Source organism: Natator depressus, chromosome 19, assembly GCF_965152275.1.
Source record: "Natator depressus isolate rNatDep1 chromosome 19, rNatDep2.hap1, whole genome shotgun sequence".
Taxonomy (NCBI): Eukaryota; Metazoa; Chordata; order Testudines; family Cheloniidae; genus Natator; species Natator depressus.
The window spans coordinates 4756981-4780554 of NC_134252.1; the positions used below are offsets into that span (position 1 = coordinate 4756981).

Genomic DNA, 23574 nt, shown 5'->3' on the forward strand with positions numbered 1-23574 from the left:
CTAATAAGTAGATTGTTGTTGTTCGTGTTTGAAGCTACCTGAAATGGTGCAATAGCTCAAATGTTTCACATGACAAATGGGACGGGAAGCATCTTTTCTTTCTTTTTCTTTCTTTTTCTTTTTTTCTTTCTTTTTCTTTCTTTCTTTTTGAGCTGATGAAGGTTTAGGAAAGGCTGATGCAATTAGGCTGAATACGCGTTGATGGTGGGATTCTGTCCAAGGATGCACCGAGTCACGGCTGATGACTTCAAAACTACTAATTAATTTTGAATGAGCAGGAACGAGGAGGAGAGACAGCAAGTTGTGGCGGTTGTGACTCCCACTATCTTTTGCAATTGTCCAGCACAGTGATGCTTAACGTAGGGATGAAATGGGGTGAGAACCAAGTGGAGCCAGTTGAGACAACAGAGCACAAAAAGGAATGGGGAGCTGCACCCAAGAGGAGTGAAGTCAGGGAAGGGTTTGGGATCTCTGAAATACGATGAGTGTGTCTCTGGGCCTGGGGGGAGCTCTGGCAAGTGCTGTGCTTAGCTGGCAGTGAGGATAGACAGTGGCAGGTGCTCAGCTCTCTTCTGGCTCCCTCCAAATCTGTAGCTCCGTTGCAGGCCACGTGCGACCAGAACCAGCGAGCGACTTCCTGGATTGGGGCCTACCTGGGGTGTGATCAACTTCGTGGAATCTGGCTTTGCCCAGGAAGTGGGCCTCAGGTAGGGTTTGAAGGTGGGAATGCAGGGCACGTAGTGCACAGGATGTGGGAGGATGTTCCAGGAGAGGAGGGGAGGCGAAGGGAGAGAAGTATGTAGGGCGTGAGAGTGAAATGAGGGAAGACGCATAGGTGGGGTGAGGGGTGGGGAAACCAGCATGGCTGCCTGGAGACGAGGACAGCGGAGCTTGAATTAAAATGCAGGAGAGAGGAAGCCAACGAAGGGGTCAGAGACAGGGAGCAGCCGGTATGTACAAATTAATTTGAAGTTTGTTTCTGGGGGACTTTGAGGGATATGCTGCAGAATCGTAGGAAGGCTGCAGGGAATTACAATTGGATGTTTAGGCCTGGCTGACCTTTTCCTTACCTGAAGTTTAATATCTTGTCTTCGGAAGATTTTTTTTTCTTCTTATGAGATAAATCATAAAGTTTAAGGCCAGAAGAAACCACCCTCTAGTCTGACCCCCCTGGCACGTCACAAGCCGCCCACACCACCCAGCACACGCACGCCAAGCCCAACAGCCAAAATTAGACCAAAGTCTTACACCCTGCAGTCTTACAGCCTGTTATGTGCTGCAGGGAGGCAGTCAGTGCGACCGACGGGCACCAATGTCAGAGGACCCCACAATGGCAGGAAAACAAATAAGTGAGAGAGACCCAGGTAATCCTAGCAAGTGACCAGCAGCTACTCACAGCGGCTGCACATAACCTAAGCAGTAATTGAACTGAGTTGGAGAGGCAGGGCTGTCTAGTGGATATTGGTACTTCACTGGGATTCAGGTGAGCTGGCTGCTGTTCCTGGCTCTGCTACTGCCCTGTTGTGTCACCTTGTATGTACAAATCACATCCCCTTCCTGCCCCTTCCATCTGTTTTGATTGTAAGCTCTTCAGGGCTGCCTTTTTAACAGGTGTTTGTACAGCACCTAGCACAGTAGGGCCTGAATCTTGGCTGAGCCCTTTAGGTGCTATTGGAATAATAATAATAAAAAATAATAATACATTAAATCCTCACCCCCATCTCCCATAGCAAATACAACTTGACACTGGGTTGAAACCAAGATAAATAAACCAAACTGCCATCAATTTATCATGCAGAGAAACAGACTTTTAGTTCAAACAAACACAAAAGCCAGGAGCTTCAATTCACTGTATCAATCTGGTCTATGGCTGCATTCATTTCCATACAGTCACTGGAAACTATTATGTTGATGGTTAGGAACACAGCTTTTATGGGGAGAAAAATCCATGCTGCCAATTTACAGTGGAATTGGTGAACGGGCAGGACAAAGCTTCAGTAATACTCTTCCATGTGACATCTGGGTAAATAATACCGTTCTGTTAACCTCCCGGGCAATCAAAGCGGCTGGCTGTTAGAACCAGCCAAGTATGAGCAATAATATCTCCTCTAAGAAATTTTGAAATAGAAACACAAATTCATTGCTGCAAAAGCGTTTGTGTTGAAGTGGGCCCTATAAGTCATGCACGGAACTCAAAGGCAGGCCTTTGCTTGCGTTGCTGTTGGACTGAACCAGGTGGAAGACCTGGAAGGACTTTTTTTTTTTTTTTTTTTAATGCTGTGCTGCTCAAAGGCCTTACAGACAGTGCAGCCCTAGTCAGAAGCAGCATGCAGCTGCCTTGGCTCAGGAGTAGGGCAGTAAGCTGATTGCGACAGCGAGAGTCACATTCTGGTCCTTGACTTTCCCCTTGCTCCTGAAGGAAGTAGTCTGTACTAGCCCTTGTCTTGGGACACATTTACTTCATTCTCTGCCCCAGCATGACCTCATGGATGTGGCAGCCAAAGGATCCGGCCACTTGGTGCGCCTGCCTGCCCCAACCCACGTGAGGCAGGAGGAGAAGCAGCATTGTGGAGCCTGTTCTCCTTCTGGCACATGGTGACAGGGTGCGTCTGTCTGCCCAGCGAAGGCATGCGGCAAGGGATCACGACTGAACCCGAAGTGAACAAGGAGCTAGCGCCATCTTATCTCCTATGCGCAAAAGGCCTCTGGGCATCGTCTGCCCAGTAACACGACGTTAGTTAATGTAGACAAATGAAGCAGAATTTTTAAATGAGATCCCATTTTTTCAAAGATGATCTCAAGATATGATGCAGGTCGGGGTTGTCCAATTCTTAACGGTTCATTAAATAAAGAGCAGCTAGTGTTAGAGAGTGACTTTTAAAAATGATAGATTCGTATTTATAGCGAAGTTCTAGTCATTAATTTTAAAGGGAGAAAGCACAAAAGAAGGAGTGGGTTCATTAAAAAAATTTACATTAGTAATTTAATTAAATTGAGTCTTTGAGTTTCATTGCAGAAAATGAAACATTAGTTCTACACCGATTCTCAACCCATTCGGCATATTTAACAATATCTCCCCCCGCCTATGAATTTCTTTTTAATATAGTTAGTAATGCCATGTGTGTCTGCCAGAGTTGTTGGTGGATGCCTATTCATGCACTCCACGGAGGCACTCATTTTAATAAAAAGAAAAGGAGTACTTGTGGCACCTTAGAGACTAACCAATTTATTTGAGCATAAGCTTTCGTGAGCTACAGCTCACTTCATCGGTTGCATCCGATGAAGTGAGCTGTAGCTCACGAAAGCTTATGCTCAAATAAATTGGTTAGTCTCTAGGGTGCCACAAGTACTCCTTTTCTTTTTGTGAATACAGACTAACACGGCTGCTACTCTGAAACTAATTTTAATGTGAAGCGCTTAATTCTAAGCTCTTTCCAAAGGCTCTGTTATAAGCATCATCTTCTCTTTTCTGCCCTATCTGGGTTTCAATATAGGTAGGCATTACCATGGTATCTAAGAGGCTTTCTGGGGGAAACTGAGGCACAGGGAAGGGAAGCCATTATTATTGGAAGTAGTATTTGTATTACAGTAAGTCCCATTCTGCTAGATGCTGTACAGACACCTAGTAAGAGACGGTCCCCATCTCAAAGAGCTTATATTTTAAATAGAAGAGATGGAAAAAAGAGTGGGAGGGAAAACAGGGGCAGTGCTGAGGTTTTCAAAACAGTCCAAAAAGATTTTGACGCATCTCCCATTAGAATTAATGGAACCCTCGGCAATTCAGGTTCTGTTTAACCTGGGAACTGGAGCACTAGGGAACCGCAGGGTCGGTCATCAGTTACTTTGTCTGTTTGTCCAGCAGCCTCAATAAAAGAATCCCCCCTTATATTCATTACAGCCAAGTCTTGCCTCTTTACCACAATGGACAGTGTCGGTTTATAGATGGCGGCATAGAACCCCTTCCTGCAGGGGCTTGGCTGTTTTAGATGCAATGAGGTTTAAAGTGATTTGATGCTGGTTCTACCAGCTGGGCCTGGCTTTCTGTGCAAGGCACAGCAGAAAATTGAGTCACTCTTCTAAAATGTTTCCATGTGGCAGGGCGGTAGTACGGTGCCATTACGCCAATTACAGCAGCTAAATACATCGTGATGAATGTTCACTTCATTTCACCTGGCTGTGCACAGTTCTAGGTTTGTTTTCCTCTGCTACCTCTACTTAGCATCTCATTTTGCTGTTACTCATGCTCTTCTCCTTAGCAGGATCTCAGACTAAACTTCCCTGTGCTCTCAGGAATTCATCCTTTTTGTGCATGCCCTTGACAAAATTCCTGTATGTGCAGTAAACACTAAATCAGCTCTGAAACAGAAACTCTTCTCCATTATATTTCCTGCAGTGTTGCATTGCTGAGGAAGGGAGATGGTTCATAAGGGCCTGATTCAAAGCTGAGTAAGCCAGTAGTAGTCTTTTCATTGTCTTTGTTGCGCTTTGCATCAGGCACGAAAAACCTGAATAGACTTGATCTTTTTGGAGTGTTTTATGGGAGCCTGTAGAGTTTGATACTGATTCTCTAGGGCTGCTGAACAAAGTCATTGGTGAAAAATTGTAGGATTTATTACAGTTTCTGCTGCTGCTGCCTACTTGACATTAAAATTGGATATTGTGGGCCAGATCCTTAGCTCATGTAAATCAGTGTAACTCTGTTACCTTCATTGGAGATATGCTAATTTTACACTAATTGAGGATCTAGCCATATATGCGAAACCTAAAGTGCTGACTCTGGAGTCTTTTTGTCTTGAATAATTGCTTATTCAAGACTTTGCCATTTCATATACCATTACACAAAGACTTACACAATTTCACCTGTATTGCAGAATATTTTGTGCCCCATCTAGTGAATGCCATTGAATAACATTGAGTTCCTGAGTAAAACATCATCTATTGAGATTTTCATACTGTAAATACCTAAAATGAATAGACAAAATATCGTGATTCTGTGATGGGATCCCCAGGATGCAGCCTGGGACTGTGGGACCGCTGTGCCCCCTGAACTCTCTCCAGCCTGGGCTGTCTCTCACATGCCTTGCTACTGACCAGCAGCAAACCCCTCCAGGAGCTGTGATCACTCAGCACAACCACATGTGGAGACCCAACACCCAGCTACATTGCATGAATGGTCCCAGAGCCACTCATGAATCACACAAGGAAAGGCAGCAGTCAAATCTCCCCTCAGCTCCCAGCACTGTACCTCGGGAATATACCATCTTGCACTGCTCAAGACGAGAAATCAGATTTATTAATTGGTTCACCACTTCATCAATGGAAAGTGGATATACGCCAGCCTTTGCAAGACCTGAGCAGATTTGCCACACACTTCATACAAACTCACTGGTAAAGATAAAAAGTAAAAGAAGTGTATTGGCTACAAAAGATAGATTTTATGTGATATTAAGTGATAGCAAAAAGTCAGTTAGTTACCAAAATAAAATAAAATATAAGCACGCAGTCTAAGCTCTCAACCCTATTAGACTGGGCAACATCTAGATTAAGCAGTTTTTCTCACCCCACTGGATATTGCAGTCCATAGTATACAGATTTCACCCTTGAAATCTGGGCCAGTCCCCTCAGTTGGAGTCTGCAGAGTGTCCTTGTTGCTTGCAGAGTAGGTGGGTGAAGGAGAAAGGCCCAGCATGTGGCCACTGTGTCTGTTTTATATCCTCAGTCCATGTGCTTGGAAAACACAAGTCCAGGCATGTCTGGGTGCATTGCTGAGTCTCCAGGCAAGGTTGAGCGATACCCCTGGTGTGGCCTCGTGCAGGTGAGTCATTGCATTGTAGCTCCCTTGCTGGACAATGGTGGTTGATGGGTTGATTGACACCCCACCCCAGGTGTTGGTTACTTTCCTGGCTGTTGCCTCTGGGGAGCTAATATCTGGCTGATTCCCGAACTTGCAGCATGTTTTAGTGACAACCGTACAACACAATTCTTATAACTTCATATGCACTTATGATACACATCTATGGATAGAGAAATGACTTCCAGCAGATCATGACCTTTCCTCTGATATCTTACAAGGCATGCTTTATATGTAAGATCACAATCATATATAAAGGAGGAAAAAGGGGGGTTACAGGGCACTCCCCCAAGGTACAGAATGTCACAGATTCCTTGTAGGAGTTGGGAAGGAATATGCTTCTCCTGTGCAGAGCTTGGCACAGTTGTTTCGGTGAGTTACTGGAAGAGGTTACCCTTTTGTGAAGCATTATCACTAGGGAAGGTAACATACCAGACTTGATGGGCCATGAACTAATCAATATGGTAAATCCTATGGTCAGTGAGCTTGCTTTTTGCTTTTAAGGGATACGTTCGCTTTGGTACTGGAATGGTGCTGAACTGACAGTGCATTTATTTAATTATATAATTGGGTTCTGTATCTGATGTGATGAACCTTGTCATAATACATGAGGCAAAAAAAGAAGGAGAGTGTTTTAACTGGATGGAGGCAGTGGAATTTGCATCTCTCACTAACCAGGAACAATTTTCTCTCTGGCAGTTTTACTGAGTCATACATGTGGAAACCCGGGAAGACTCCAGAATGGGATCCAGCAAGGGACGACATTCAGCATTGGAGACAAAGTGAGGTATAGCTGCAACCCGGGCTTCTTTTTGGAGGGACATGCCTTGCTCACTTGCCATGCCAATTCGGAAAACAGTGCCTCCTGGGATTTTCCACTGCCCTCCTGCAGAGGTAAAGTGCTTCCTTATGTTAATATTTACATCAGTGGACACAAACTAATGATCATGAGAAAACTATAGCTAGAAAGATCTCCCAGCTGTAGATGGAATCAGAGATGCTGCAGCATGAGCAGTTACATGGGACTGGCAGCATTGCATTCAGTGGAATATTGGTTTCAAAACAAAACGAAACCAAGTGAAAGCCAAACAAGATGCAGTTGAGAGCCAGGCTTAATTTTAACAGAATCCCTAAAGCTCCAGAGATGTGGAGGAACAATAATACTTACAATTTATAGAGTGCTTTACAGTGCTTTAAATGTGTGCAACCATTTAATTAACTGATTCTTACAATCCCTGGTCATTGCCATCATCATCCCCATGTGGGGAAACTGAGGCAGTGACATTAAATGATTTGCCCAAGGCCACAGAGAGAGACTTTGTGGTAGAGCCATAATTAGAAACTGGGACCTCCTGATCTCCCAACCTCATGCTCGTTCCTCCAGTGCAGCTTCTCACATGGCCCCAGCTTTGCCCCATCTTTAGAAGGGGGCATGCATACATGTCACTGGGTTCACTTTGTGCTTAGGGGGTGAAATTCACCCCGAGGCTGAGGGCCTGCACAAGACTTTATGCACCCTTATGCCCTGGAACTGTAAAGCAAACTTGCAAGGGATAGAGATCTCCAGATGGGTCTCAAATGAGGGGTGCCTTGGTGTTCAGAGGTATGTTTCTGCAGCTGATTGACTGTAAGATGTTGGAATAGTCTTCTCAAGGGAAATGGTGGAAGGTCCATAGCCTGCATTGTTTCAGACTGCGCTGGAGAATAAACCATGGGGAACAATCCTGCCCTGGAATGGGGCACAAGCAAGGTAGTGTAATAGTTATCTTCCATCTCACTGTTCTCTGACTCTGGTTGATAGGTTCCGTCATGGAATCCTCTCTTCCTCATGTTCTTCATATATTGTGTTTTCTGACCATTTTCTATTTCCTGTTGTGCGTTCTGACCAAAAGAAAAGCTTCAACAGGGTCATTTAAAAAGCCCAAATACCCTCTGCTCTGCAGGGTAGGTGACCTATTGGGACAGCAGGCTGAGAGTTTTGTTGGAAGCCCACAATAGAACAGCTAGTTAGTTGTGTTAAAGGAAGCTTAGAGTCTAGGGACTTTCAGATCCAGCGTAGTGACTTTTTGTTTTTTCCATGTATTTTAATAAGCAGAATGAATTGCAGCCAGTTTTAATAGGCCAGCTTTATTGAAGTGGCAGATAAACAGTGCCAGGGTAGGCCAGGCTGACTTAGAAAGCTTACCACTGGATCTAATTCTCCACTGCTTTGCACTTTGGGCCTGCTGCCTGCATCTTGTGCCATCATTCACACCAGTGTAAAGTGGGTATAAAATGCTACCATTCTGATTGGGTAGGGTTGGACACCCACTTTGCATTGGCTACAGGCTGCACACCATAGAGGACAGCAGAGAAATAGGCATAAAGTCTCTGGGCTGGAGAAAGTTTTATACAGGAGGTAACACTTGATGTAAAGGGCTGCAGCCTCTGGGAGCTAGTGGAATTTTAGTTTCTTTATGACTATGGCGAATTGCTTCTTGATAATCCTTTGTGGATTCAGGGAGCTTCAGAGGACTAGTTTGTCAGTAAATATACAAGTGTCTGGGTTGTTTTACCAAAATAGTTGCTGGTTCCCAACTTCATTCCTGTTCAATTCCTTGTGTGCTTCAGCAGACCATCTAGTATCGATCCTTTTATTGACCCTTTGCTTGTGTAATCAATTAGCAAGCCTGAGCCGGAGCATACATCTTGAATTTTAAATACAAAAATATTATTTGCCTGATGATATATGTTCCTAACACTTCCCTTGATGAGTCATGCAGTCGTGGTTCCTGCTGCTTATTGTGTTTGTTACTCTATTGCTTATCTATTGCTCTTGTGTGTGACCCCTGGTCCCAATACAGGAGTGGTTGATACATAGGTTGGTGCCAGGAAGGGATGTTTTACCTCCATTTTTTATCTCCAAGTAGCATTCTCAGTCTTGACTTTCAAGTTTCATGCTAAATCGGTGCTTCCATCATAAACCTTTATTCTTAAATGTGTTTACAACTTGGCTGGAGAGGGAAAGGAAAAAGAAAAGCACCCTCAAGGCTGAAACATGGTATAAAATGTCAGATCGCTCTCAGATTAAAGGAAATGCCATGCAAGAATAGACCAGTGCTCCATCTAATTTGACATCTTGTCTCTGACAGTGGCCAGTGGTTGAGAGAGAGGTTAAACATTGCCACTATTTACAGGTGTTTGTGCAATGCCATTCCATAGGGGAGGCAATGCCTCCTGACCCCAGCAGGTGCTGATGCCTTGGAGCATAAGGATTAATAACCCTTGTAATTTTTGTTTGATTTTGCTGCAGATGGTCTTCTTACCTGTGTGCAATCCTTTTGTTCAGGAAGCCATTACGGTTACTAATTAACCCCCCGCCCATAAAATTACCACCACCTTCTTGATATTTCATATACTTATGATTGAAAAATATAAAAATATACCGTGATGGTCACATTGCATTGTGGCAAGTATTAATTTATTTCAGATCAGTTTATTTGCTCATGTGGTGATGTGTTCCAAAGGTTACCATTCTGTACAGCATGTAGTCAGATGTTTGCTGATCGTTTCAGTAGACTTAAGAACTTGGGACGGATTCTGCACCATTTGAAGTTAATGGTAAATGCTCATTGAATGTAGTGTAGTTGATACAAAAATGTAGAAAGCAGAAAAAACTGACAAGAAATTGACACAATAGAGAACTCAGAACCTGCCCAGCCATATGAACTGATTTTACCATAATAGGTTTTTCAGTGGTCAGATTTAAAATTCATGTCTGACTGTTACACGGCCACTACAGACTGTAATGACTGCAAGGGTCAAAAGATTTGCATAAAGGCAAAAGGGTTTTAGTGTCTCATTCTGCTGGGAAAATAATGTGTCTTTAGAGCTACTGCCTGAATAGAAATATATATTTCCTTGATAGAAATTAGACCTTCTCAATGTCTACACATCATGTATTCAGCCTGTGGATTTCCTTGCCTTAGGAAATCAATCAAATACTGTATCTGGATTCTTTTTTGAAATGGATGGATAACTTTATGACCAATATTTTTAGCTGTGTGAGCTAACATAAGTCAGTCACATGCTTCAGGGCATAAACTGATTGTTGCATGGGTCAGGAAGGAATTTGTTCCCCATGTAGAACATTGCACAACTGGTGGGTTATATTTAGGTTTAAAAAGATAGCGTATAATTTCTGATGCATCTGGTAGTGGCCACAGATGGGTATTTGAGACATGTGTTATGTGACCGGATGCTGCATATCTTACTGTACTATAGCACTCTGTATAACTATTAAGGAACTGATGTATTTCTAAAGGAATCAGTGTCACCTAGACTGTGAGAGTGATTCCAAAAATTTGTTACGATCTGCCAGATGAATAACACATTTGCAAATGGAAGCCACTTTGTTGTTGTTGTTGCAGTTATTTTGTATTACAATTATAGAGAAAAGCTGTAGTTATCTTAAATATTGCTGTCTGGTATCTGCCGACAAAGGTGGATTATTTTTTTAATAGCAACCATTGTACCAATTTATTTGATTCTAACTATGGATCAATATGATGGGCAGCAGAAAAGAAGCCATTTATCTCTGCTGAGAACCTCAACTGTCCGACAGCTCCAAGGTCATGCTTTGTTTTTTGAACTGTTATTTATTATGATGATTGTGGAATAGTTTGAGACTCAGTAACACATCAGTGCTCCATTGTGCGAGGTTCTGTACAAACAAAAACAAAAGCTGATCCCAGCCCCAGAGACGTTACAATCTAAGTATTGTGAAACAGCTGGACACATCTGATTACCCTTTAAAAAGAAAAAAGAAAAGCTCTGTGTATGTAACACACCTATAAAATGCGTCCTGTCCCTTGCCAGTGGTTGGCCAACATGGAATATAACATACTGCTAATACTGCTAGCTAATGCCTTTTGCTTAAGTGCTGGAGGCCTGTTCTTGCATGTGGAAAGCCCCATCTTCAAACCCCGCAAATGACTCTTGGAGTATGAGATGGTGATGTTAGAAATAGGCTGACTTCCTTTGTCTTTCACCAGACATTCACTGATGATGTGTGGGGGGGGGGGGGAGAGGCAAAATCAGACTTCTCTCACTCAGTATCACTTTCTGCTACCTCTTATCTTGTGTTTTGTCCTAAGTAGGATGCTATAAAGTGAAAGGAAGGAACAGCAGCTCATGCTGAGACTTTTAATGCTTTGCTTAGCTGGTGCTATGACCCTTTCCACGTTTTATATAAACATTAGCATTTTGTTCTGTGGTTAAATCAAATTGAGCATAAACCATGTAAGAACACCTGCAGCTCCATTAGGAGGCGGAATAGTCTTACGTAACCCATTTTGTTCTGGAAAATAAGGCCTGCACAGCCGGCACGGGAAGCATGTTCCCTTAAGTCTGTGAGTTGGGTTCTGTTTTATTTACCCAATTCAGTCTTTTGTCTCTTCCTGCTACGTTCTCTCTTTCAAGTAGATTCGCGGTGCTCTGGACCTTCTTGCCCCAACATCCAGTCTATACTGTAACATCATCTTGCGGTAGAAGATAAATAAGAATGTATGTCGGCAGCTGTATGTACTTACTGGGGAAGGCATCACCAGGGCTGTTGGAATATTTTGCATCATATCTGATGATATATTAGTCTTACATAAATGAGTGTTGTGTGGGGTTTTTTTTAACCCTCCATCTAAGGAACACTTTACTCTCTAGGATGCCTTGTAGCAGTGTGGCACCAGTATTTTAACAAGAGGTTCCCACAAAAATTAAATTCCTTTCCCTATATCCTAAGGGATAAATGTGCTGGGGAGAATCTGTTTGTTCTTATTCCATTCAGCCAGTGCTTCCTCACAACAAAAGGGAGGAAACCATTCTCCTTGGGACACAAACCTTTATTAAGTGCATTTTCTGGAAATCTTTCTAGCCTGTTCCCTTCTATAACAGATACATTAGAGATGGGTCAGGCTGCTGAATTCAGGATTAAGTGTCAGGTCATAGAATCATAGAATATCAGGGTTGGAAGGGACCTCAGGAGGTCATCTCGTCCAGTCCCCTGCTCAAAGCAGGACCAATCCCCAACTAAATCATCCCAGCCAGGACTTTGTCAAGCTGGGCTATAAAAACTTCAAAGGATGGGCGGTCCAGATACAAGAACGGTGTAATCATGGAAGCTGCTGCTTTGAGAGCAAACTGGTCTAATGTTGCTGTCTCTATAATGTACAACGAGTGGGCCCAGGCTTAAGAGAAAATATTGTTGTCCTAAAAGCATCAAAAGGGCCTGAGGGGAGAGCAGAAGTTAGAAAGAGGGGATAAACCACCACCACCTATCAAGCTGACCAACGTTGTCTCGTTTCATTGTTCCTCCCTCATTGATGTTGGTCTACCTGTTGTCTCTTATCTTATATTTAGATTGTGTGCTCTTTGGAGTAGTGACTTTTTTTCCTATGTCTGTACAGCGCCTAGTGCAATAGGATTCTGGTCCTTTACTGGGGCTTCTAGGTGCTACTGCCGTACAAATCATGAATGTACCCTCCATTTTCTCTCTAGGTGCTAGTATGGCACTCATCACTATCTGAGCACCTCACAAGTATGTCTGAATTGTTCTTCCTAACGTCCCCGTGAGGGAGCAAAATGATGGTGTTTCCGATTTTAAAGACTGCGAACTGAGGGACAGAGAGGTTACGTGACTTGCCCAGGCTGTCATGGGAAGCCCCTACCACAACCCTTCTCGTCTGACTCAGTGCTCTAACAGATCATCCTTCTTCCATCACAAGTCCTTGTTTTAACAGTCTAAGGCATTGCTGTGTTAGTAGCAGAAATAAGCAGGCATCTTTGGAAATGATTTATCCTGGCAGTATCTTGCTAAGCGGCTGTACAAACCAGAAACCTTTTTAATAAACATGTCATTATTTTGGCTTTTTGTAGCATCATAACTTGCAGCAAGAAGCCCCATACTCTGCGATGATCAAAACTAGGCTGGAAAAACTGTATGGTAGGGAATTAATCCTATATTAACCTGGAGCTGATAGAGTAAAGGGAACTATCCTGCCCTGCCCAAGGGTGGTGGACTCAGATGATCAAACATAGATCTCTTTTGTCTTCACCTTCTGAGAGGAGCCTGTTAATTGAGTTGCCAAATTCCAAAACTCTTACTTAGATAGGTCTGTATTTGTGCGCATCTCAGGAGCAAGCTGGCACTGCTGTGCACCTGAGTTGTTTAGTGAAGCACATTTACTCTACCCTGAATAGAAATAAAATAGTGGCTGATGTGTGCGAGATACTCTATCTGAATTCACACCAGAAGAGCTACATTTCTTAAAGTGGCCTAGATCCCTGCAATCCACAGCCCATGTGAGTGTCCTGACCTGCATAAAAACCTCCGTTGAATTTAGTGGGGCTGCACCTCTGAGTAAGCATTACTTCCATGAGTCAGGCTTGCAGGAGCGGACTCAAGGTGTGGGAAGAAGGGGTTGTTGAAGTATTTTTGCCCAGATGACTGGGAGTACTTAGCCCAGCAGCAGTTTTGAAAGCACGGTTATATTGAGACTGATTCTTGGAATCTGCTGGACCCCATACAGGGTATCGCTGAACAATCACAACTCATACTCGATGGGGACTACGTCCTGAAAGAAAGCTTTCCTGAACTCCCTCTTCTGGCCTTAAACAACCCCCCAACCTTGCCCCGCTCATCATCAGAAGCGAGCTCCCCACAGGCCAGGACTCACGAACTCAAAGTGGGACCAGAGCCTGCCATAGCAACAGATGCAAAGCTAACATATCTTAACTGCTAACATGATCAATATCCCGCACAAGACACCTTTCAAGACCCATGGATCCTACTCATACCTATCGCATGTGCTGTATCTCATCCAGTGCGCTAAATGACCCAATAAAAACTACAGGAAAAACTTTGTAATCTGGCATGTTGGGGGAATGGAGAGTGCCGGTTAGTCAAAAATTCTGGTTAACTAAGATTTATACTTATCAATGGAGGGAGGGAGTTTGGGTGTGGGAGGGGTTTTGGGGCTGGGGGTTGGGGCGCGGGAGAGGGTGTGGGGCACAGGATCTGGGAGGGAGTTTGAGTGCAGGAGCGGGCTCGGGGCAGGGGTTTGGGGGCACGGGAGGGGTTTCAGGATGCCAGATCCGGATGACGTTCACCTCAGGCGGCTCTCTGGAAGCGGGGACATGTTCCTGCTGCACCGAGGCGGCTTCCTCCGCCCGGAGGTGCCGCCCCCGCAGCTCCCATTGGCTGCAGCTCACGGCCAATGGGAGCTGCAGTGTCAGCGTTTGGAGCAGGGTGGGGGCAGTGCACGGAGCCCTCGTGGCTGTTCCTCCACCTAGGAGCAGCAGGGAGTACTGTGTCCAGTTTTGGGCCCCACACTACAAGCATGATGTGGAAAAATTGGAAAGAGTCCAGAGGAGGGCAACAAAAATGATTAGGGGACTGGAGCACATGACTTATGAGGAGAGGTTGAGGGAACTGGTCTTGTTTAGTCTGCAGAAGAGAAGAATGAGGGGGGATTTGATAGCTGCTTTCAACTACCTGAAAGGGGGTTCCAAAGAGGATGGATCTCGACTGTTCTCAGTGGTAGCAGATGACAGAACAAGGAGTAATGGTCTCAAGTTGCAGTGGGGGAGGTTTAGGTTGGATATTTCACTAGGAGGCTGGTGAAGCACTGGAATGGATTACCTAGAGAGATGGTGGAATCTCCTTCCTTAGATATTTTTAAGGTCAGGCTTGACAAAGCCCTAACTGGGATGATTTAGTTGGGGATTGGTCCTGCTTTGAGCAGGGGTTTGGACTAGATGACCTCCCGAGGTCCCTTCCAACCCTGATATTCTATGATTCTAACAGAAGTCTGTCCAACAAAAGATATTACCTCACCTGCCTTGTCTCTCTGGGTTCAATAGTGTCCCTTAGCAAGCAGCGAAGAATAATTCCCTCCATTACAGGAATCACGGGGTGAAATTCCACAGCCTGTATTATGCAGATCAGATTAGAATAAAAGGTCTTTGGGATGGGGGACTGCCTTTGTTTTGTTCTGTGTTTCTACAGCTCCCTAGCACAATGGGATTCTGGTGCGTCATGAGAGCTCCAAGGCAATTCTGCAATACTATTACCAATAACAATAAATGGTCCCTTTTGGCCTTAAAGAGTGGGAATTTCAAGGGAGCCTAATGGATTTAGGTGGCCAAATCTCATTGAAATTCACTAGGAATTGGGTGCTGCACTCCTTCAGAATTTCCCTGGAATTTTCAGAGAAGCCTGTGAGCTTCAGAGGAAGCGTGAACATGGAAAAAGAGTGTTTAAAAATAAAACTAAATTAGTCATAACAGACTTCTTAAATTTAAACCTTTAAAACCAGGTCAAATTGGGTTCAGATCTAATTCTGGGTGCAAACTTGGGTCAGTTAACTTTATGTTAAGTGGGATTTCCTATTTATAGCTCCAGTACAATATTCTGAAATATGTGTCAGTAGATTCTGTTTGCTAAAATGCATGCATGCCTTCGGAGACAAAAGTCTTGCCCAGCTTGTTTGCTGAGTGTAAATAGAATTGATAGGTTTATGACTTTAGTAGGCGGTTGAGTAAAAAATCGGTAAGCCGGCTGAAGAAGTCAAGAACATTTGTGATGCTGCATTTTAAGCGTGTCAGATATGCATTAGCTCATTAAAAGTGTCCTGTCCTATTATAATTCAAACAGCTGCTTAGAGTGCGATGTGCCCAAAACATTTTAAGAGCTGTTCAAGAGCATTTTAAAATGTTTTAACAATAATATCAAGCTCATCAAGCCAAAGAGCAAGTTGGGCAAACTACAGATCTATCCATATCTAATGAGTGTTGGAAATCGTTAATGTATTTTAAAAGATTTTTAATTAAAGTTTTTAAAAATGGGGGGCTAGGTTTTTCGATGGAGCTACACCAGTTTCCACCAGCTGATTTTTTTAAAGAATGTTTTTAAGATTGATGCAGCATCAAGAGGCAGAATTTTGTAGGATTTTCTTTTCTCTCTGGGAAAGAACATTGTCCCGTTTTGCTTTATTCTGAATTGCAGAGAAACCTAGGAATTGGCTGACTGGATGAGTCAAGTTCTTTTAGTCCACCATCCTCTCTCTGACAATAAACTAGATACTTCAGATGAATCTTCAAGACCCCACAGTAGGCAGCTAGGAGATAACCTGACTATAGGAAAAGCTTCTTCCAAACTGCTGTCAGTTATGGGCTGGTTTCACCTGAATGCTCATCTTGCTAAATTTTTATTATAAATGTATTAATAATTTATTTACCCTAGTTCTTAGGGAGCCCCGGTTGTGGCCCAAAGCCCTATTGTGCTAGGCAGACACATAACAAAAAGACAGTCCCTGCTCAAAAGGGCAGTCCCTCTCCTTTAGGTGCCTAGAGTCCCTGCATCCTGGAAACCTGGTTATTTTGGGTGCTCCAATTTTGGAGGGTCCAACTCAAGACACCTTTAAAGGGGCCTGTATTTTTCAGGGAGTGTGAGCTCAGCACTTATTGAAAATCAAAAGTCTCCAGCTGAGCATCCAAAAAAAAAAAAAAGTACTCCCCAAATCACCAATCACTTTAGAAACTGTAGGCCCCAGCTTTCATTAACCTTTTCATTGCCAGGCCTCCAGGCTGCCTGCTTTTGCCTGGGTCATTCGGTAGACATTGGAGAAGGTTTAAATTAGGTGTCGGCTCTTGGCTTTGTTTGCAGTCAGTGCTTTCTGCCAGATTTACCTGGGCACATAGAAAAAGCTCATCGCTGTTGCATGTATAATTCCTCCAGGGCATTAATATTAAAATAGCCCCATGAATGTTCCATGTTCCTGTCAGGCAATAATAATGTTTAAAAGGCAACCTGTGCCATGCCGGAGGTGGCTGTCCTTCTGCAGGAATGCCTCTCTGCAATAAATTGCCTCTGCTCAGACCTTTGCATACATTATTGAAGCAGTTAATGGCCTCATCCTGTCTCCGTTGTATCTTTCTGCCTTTCTGCTGGGCATGTGGCTTGCAGAGAGCTAGCTGATTGAGAGTAGCAGCATCGCTTCTACATTTATTGCCTTTCCAGCATCCTCAAGGGGTTATTGAAGAGAATAGTTTGAAATAAGTCTGTGCGTATCTGCACATGCCAGCAAATGAGTGAATCGTGCTTATCCTTTGTGGCCAGAACCCATTCACACACCAAGAATTAAGAAGAGCTCCTGTAGTCTCAATGTACTGGGAAGAAAAAAAAATCCTTATGCTTCTCCCCTTATTCCTGATCCCATTTTAGCACCGTGGCTGCCCATCTCCAGGAATCAGAGGTAAGACAGACTCATGCCTCTTGCATGGGCCAGGGCCCTCGAAGCTACCCCTGTACCTTTATCTCGGATGAGTTAATATGTAGCAGAGAGGATCCTCTGGGTTTAAAAAAAAAAAAAACCAGAAGAACCAGACATGCAAGGTCAATGGGAATATCATACCTTGAAATTGGAGACTCTGACAGGGTGTGCAAACCCTACATGGGTCAGGGGAAGGGTCAGTGGGCAGCTGGACCATGCTCTATGACACCCGAGTCTCAGGGGTAAGGCTGTGAGGGAGGAGCTAAATTGGTGGGGCCTTGCTCAGTTATTGCCTGGCTGAGAGGGAGAGCAGGCTGTTAACTGTCACTGTGGGAGATCAGGTTAGCTGGGGTTGGGGTAGGAGCTGACGAAGATTGGTGCCTGTCAGGGCCTCCCTGGAGTGGGGTAGAGTTGGCCTGTCAGGAGATGATTGTCTCCTTTGGCTGCCAACTCCTGTAGGTTTGCCCGAGCCCAGGTGGGGCACAAACATTAGCTTTCTTGGTACTCAGCAGAGCCCGGGAGAGGCAGAGAATCTGCTGAGGGTTGAGCCCAGAAGTGATGGAAGAATTGGTTTCTTCGTGTTTATTTTGGCCTTTGGGTACCCTGGACAGGGTGGAGGTTTTACATGGCAGAGCTCGGCGGGGCTAAGCCCCAGGCCAAAAGGTATTGGAGGCTGAGTGGATCAGTTGAAGACTAGGAGGGAATATCACTTGAGTCTGGGAGTCTAGCTACTTCTAACCTGAGTGATTGCCCTCACTCACCAGGAAGCATGCGTTTGTGCGATGCATTCTACATGTTCGGCTGCCTGGCTGCAGTTGGGTAGCAGATGGCCATGAGAAATAAGAGTTGGCATGAACCAGAGGTTTGTTTTTCCTTTCCTTTTGCACCTCCATCAGTCAGATGCTGCAAGTCCCAGCCCTGCTGATAGCGGCTTATACTGTCAGCAAGGCTCAGATCTGAAAAGGTTCTGATACGTTCACACTAAGAATTTCCTGTGGAGCAGTATCCCAAACCCTCCTGTCCCACCTCCCCAGAAAAGTGCCTCAACTGCTGCATAAAACACATGAGAATCCCTTTGCTGAGTTTCAGTCTCGAAGGATTTTTTTTAATAGCGTTATGCTGGAGTTTTACACACTTGAAAATAGGTGTTTATAATGTAAAGCCTGAGAGCTCCTTGACTAAAGCATCTGAAATGCCATTCTATAATGTGCATTGTAAAGTTAACAGGCTTTTCATAGTGCATTTCATATAAATAGCAAGGCATTTGACAATGCTGTACATACAAAAGTGACACACTGCCACAATGCAAGTCAAATTAATTCTCAGTTTCCTTTATCTTCCTGCCCATGTTTTCTCTTGATCCTCCTCCTTTATTTGCTCTAATAGCTTCTGCTAATAGAGTCTAGTTGTAGAAGAAGATTACATGTAGCAAACAGCAGTTCCCATTTCCAACTGGTAAATGCCTTCAGCTTTAATGACACATCAGCTTTTTCCATAGGTTTTACTTTCCTGTTTTTAAGTAGCATAAGCTCATAGTTCATTCTAGAAGGGCAGCGTGCATGAATTACTGCATAAGGTTTTACTAAACTCCAGGATGCGTGTGTTCCTATCCAGTCTGCTTGGTTTTAATGCTGATTGCTAATGCCAAGAGGGCAAAGAATTAGGACCAAACATTCAAAGGGACTAACATGCAGCCTCTGAAATTGCACCCCCATTTTTATGCATGTGTTTTTCTGTTCCCCCGACCTGTGGCTCACATGCAGAAAATTGCTGTTGGCCGGGCAAATGGAGTAATCATTAAAACTGGCTTTGTCTGTGCCCTTTAGGTTCTTGGGCATCTCCTTATCCCATTGCCACAGGCACATAGTAGCCTGTGCTCTGAAATGTGGGCTTTTGGATGGAGAAAACGAGAACAATGAAAAATTGCAGATTCAGTTTTAGTTTCTGAAAATGTGATCCTTAAAGGCAAAACAGTCAATGCTCTTATATAGTATACACGTGTCAAGATCGGGAGCTGCTTGTGGGAGGGAATGTAAGTTTGAAAGCTGTAAACAAAAGGGAAAAATGAATAAATTTTGCTTAATGCTCAACTCAGACATGGGTTCAGAGCTTTGACTTAGATGTGAACTTCATTGGATTTGCATCCTGCTTAGGACAGATTATACTGGGGAAAAGATGTGCTGATGCGGGAAACTGAAGCAGAGGACAGGCAGAATGGGAAAGCGGAGAATGAAAATGGGAGCAGAGAGATGAAGAAAGATTCTGCTGATAGAGTGCACCCTCGTAGTATATACAACACCACCTGGCTGTACCAGCTTCTGCAGAGCTCCTCTGTTCCCATGTATGTGGCACAAGCATCTCTTTGGGTTGGAAACGCTTTGTGTTTAACCCAGCTCTCCTTCTGAAGGAAACAATGGCTCAAAGGACAGGAGGGGAAGAAAAAAGGTTTCAAGCATTTTTGTGAACCCACAAATTCCGTTTGAACTGCACAAGGTTCATCCATCCCTAGCAGACAGCGAGGAGAGGGAGCTATTGAGGATGACTCAAGGGGGCTTAATTAGGAGTAAAGAGTAAGAACTGAGAAAGAGAACTCGGACAGAATGTCAGGAAAGAACTTGATGTATTAGGCTGTGTGGAACTACTTCCCCCAGGAAGTGGTAGAAGCTCTGTCACTTGGGATGTCTAAAATTAGACCGAACAAATCACTAGTAAGTGTACAATAGGGAATAAGCTTTCGCTCGCAGGCAGATGGACTGGATGACCTAATAGGTCATTGTATCCTGTAACGTCTTTGTATCTTAATGGGTATAGAAAACAAAACAAAAAACAAATCCACTGCCAGCTAGTAAAATACAGCCAATTAATATTTTATAGCTATGATGGTACCAATAGGCTATATTTTAATGGTTCTAACATCGCAACCCTGAAATACGACTTTAAGTGTGATGGGGGAGAAGAAAAGAAGCTGCATCACCCTTATGGTGTTTTAACTTCAGCTGTGCTCTGAACCATCTCTTTTGTCCCAATCCCTCCACAAACAGTGGCCCCTGTCCTACAATGAGCTCCCATATTGGCAGATCCCAGCATTCAAGCCGAGCTACGTTAGCCTCATTGTGGGACTCCACATGAGTCCAGGGGTTTGCCCGTGCAGAGCTCGTGGCAGGATCAAGCGCAGTGGATGGTTCTGTAACTCTGGAGTTCAAGGTGTGTCTGTATAGTTGGTGTGTGCAATATATACAGATATCATGATGGAGCGGTAGTGAGACCACAGTTAAGCTTGTATAAAGGGTCTTAATTTCAGGGAGAGTCATTTATTCTATGTAGGGCCAAAAATTAAAACAACCCCGCCCCCCAAGTTAGCTTTGTAAGTCCAAATTTAGGCATCTGCCCTAGATTTTGAAAAGCCCTGAGCACCCAACATTTCCCATTGCCTTCTTTGGATGGTGAGGAATTTTCAATCAGGCAGATGCCTAAGGTGTATTTAGGTCGCTGAAATTAGCCACCTGTTTTCAAAAATCTTGACCTATATAAACATTTCCTGTAAAAGTTTTCTTCTTGGAGTGGGGCAAATATCTGACATCAGAGTATTACAAATAATAAATCAACATCCATTAAAGGCGGATGGGATTTTTTAAAAGGATTTAAAGAAAAATATTTACAGGTATTTTAAGAAGACTCAGCAATGTGTGTATGACTACCCAATGCAATCCTATGATTTCATATTGGTGTAACCCCTGTACTATCTTTCCCTCACCCCCTTCATTGCTCTTGTTTATTGTGTTAAATCTTAGATTGGACGGATGGACAGAGTTTACTATCCTCATCATCTTATCCTGCACTAATGCCCATGGTGTCCAAATACCCACAGTTCTTCGATGCAAGAACTTTGTCTCTTACTGCTCTCTCAATTGCTATGCAGTCCTGTGTTGTTAAATACTTTATTAATCATATAAATTCAGTTTTAAAGGTGTTGTGATCCACCAAATATATAAAATGCAACTCTCAATTGCACAGATATCACCACGGGTGTCACTGCATAATAGCACAGTTCTCAAAATCACTGTGTTCCTAGGTGCTGTGTACATACCTGTAATAACCGTGTCACATGCTCCTTATTCTGTCTACCTATCTGAGGGTTCTGTTGGCATGAAGAGGAACTTAAGCTTTACTCTTATAGTTATCTTGTCATTATCCTCTGTATAATAGACACCTACATGTCAGAAATCAGTTGTTTTGTAGAGCTGCAGCAGGCCAGCTTCTCATCTAATTCAAATTGGCATAGTTCTACTGAAATCAAGGTAGCTGTGCCAATTGAGACCTCCCTGGGGATCTGGGTGGATGTTTGCAATAACACTGGTTTCTCTGGTGGGTTTGGAGAGGGGTGAGAACCCTGTGAAGTTTGGTGGGTGTTCCCTACTCTAACTTTCCCACCTCTGGAAAGGTCTTCTGGTTTGGGAGGAAAAGCAGGGTATGCCAATGATGTGACACATCCACTTTCTGGTCCACATCTCCGTCAAAACTCATGTCAGCCATGTTGGGTCTCTTCTTCCACACCATGGTAAGGAGCACTGGAGTTGTAGAAGCTAGAGGTGTCAGAGGTCTGTTGGATCATGTTTGTTCCATAGAATCATAGAATATCAGGGTTGGAAGGGACCTCAGGAGGTCATCTAGTCCAACCCCCTGCTCAAAGCAGGACCAATCCCCGACTAAATCATCCCAGCCAGGGCTTTGTCAAGCCTGACCTTAAAAACTTCTAAGGAAGGAGATTCTACCACCTCCCTAGGTAACGCATTCCAGTGTTTCACCACTCTCCTAGTGAAAAAGTTTTTCCTAATATCCAACCTAAACCTCCCCCACTGCAACTTGAGACCATTACTCCTTGTCCTGTCCTCTTCTACCACTGAGAATAGTCTAGAACCATCCTCTTTGGAACCACCTCTCAGGTAGTTGAAAGCAGCTATCAAATCCCCCCCTCATTCTTCTCTTCTGCAGACTAAACAATCCCAGTTCCCTCAGCGCCTCCTCATAAGTCATGTGTTCCAGACCCCTAATCATTTTTGTTGCCCTTCGCTGGACTCTCTCCAACTTTTCCACTCCTGCCCCTGGCTACTGCAGGGTTGCCCATGGCTACAGAATGATGGAGGCTTGAGTAGCTGGTTTGGGAAATGTAAACATGTCACCTCTGTGTCTTCTGGTGAGAGGCATCTCTTCACATGCCATGCACTTGCTGAATGTCCTCGTGCCCATATGTGTCTGATCAATGTGCCAATAAAAAATCAAGCACTTGAAAAGAAGAAGAAGAAGAACAATAACAACAAAAAGCAAATACCAAAGTATTTTTTTAAGAGTTCAGCCTTGATCTTTGCAGTGCACTCCAATCTCCCCTAATCTGGCATTATGTTTTGCATAGTACCTTTTTGATTTATGCTACTCTCTCCAGCCTTGGTTTAGTTATTGTTATGTACCAATCAATGGCCTTTTAAAATCTCCTTCCCCCGCCTTTTGAGTTTTGGAGACATTATTGATCACGATTTCCCTCCGTTGTCTCAAATGTGGCATATGAGTCATTCCCCCACCCGCTCTGAAAGCCTTAACACATGGAAGGGAAGAATAAAAAAAAAACCTCAGGGCTGTGTTGCTCCAATGCCTTGGTGGCATATTTGCATCATGCTCCCTTCCAGCAAAACACCCATGATATGTATTTTCTGCCTTTCAGCCGATGATGCTTGTGGAGGGACGTTACGGGGACAGAGTGGAATTATCTCCAGTCTTCATTATCCTTCAGAGTATGGCAATAATGCAGACTGTACGTGGACTATCCTAGCAGAGCCTGGAGACACCATTGCTCTGGTTTTCATGGATTTTCAATTAGAAGATGGATATGACTTTTTAGAAGTCACTGGAACGGAGGGATCCTCACTCTGGTAAGTGAGTGGCTGTATGGCCTTTTATGGCTGTACACGTTTAATTATATCTGCACATATATAACTTTAGGTGTGAAATTAACTGCAGTGGGATCCAGTGTGCACTTCACCTCGTACCTGAACGTCACAGTCAGCACTAGCAGTGGTTACAGCCACAATTCGAGATTTTAAAGTACATTGTAATGAAAAATCTCTGCATATATTTTTATGGCTTTAGTTGAGTTTTACAGTGATTGATGTCTGCTTTGAAGCATGGTCTTTCTTAGAGTCCTGTGGTGTGTAGTTGGTTAACTAGATTAAAAACCTGTGGACGTAGAAATCTTGAACTTGCTTTCTGCTCAATTGTTTTCTGATTATTGGTAAATCTACTGCTGACAAGTTAACTTTACTGTTAACGACCCTGTGGCAAATGTGCTACTGTTTGATTTGCTTTATGTACAGCAGGCTGCAGACAGAATTTAAGTATTCCTGTTCTCTCGTCCCATTAAGTCTA

At 43.7% G+C, this 23574-nt stretch overlaps 1 protein-coding gene across 1 annotated transcript in view; it reads left to right on the forward strand.

Moving 5' to 3' along the window:
• The window catches only part of CSMD2 (CUB and Sushi multiple domains 2), a 536547-nt gene that overhangs the window by 137902 nt on the left and 375071 nt on the right, over positions 1–23574 (forward strand). Inside the window, exons 4-5 of the mRNA XM_074934462.1 lie at positions 6551–6745; positions 22874–23081. Of these exons, the coding sequence (XP_074790563.1) occupies positions 6551–6745; positions 22874–23081 (403 nt within the window). The remainder of the gene's footprint in view (positions 1–6550; positions 6746–22873; positions 23082–23574) is intronic.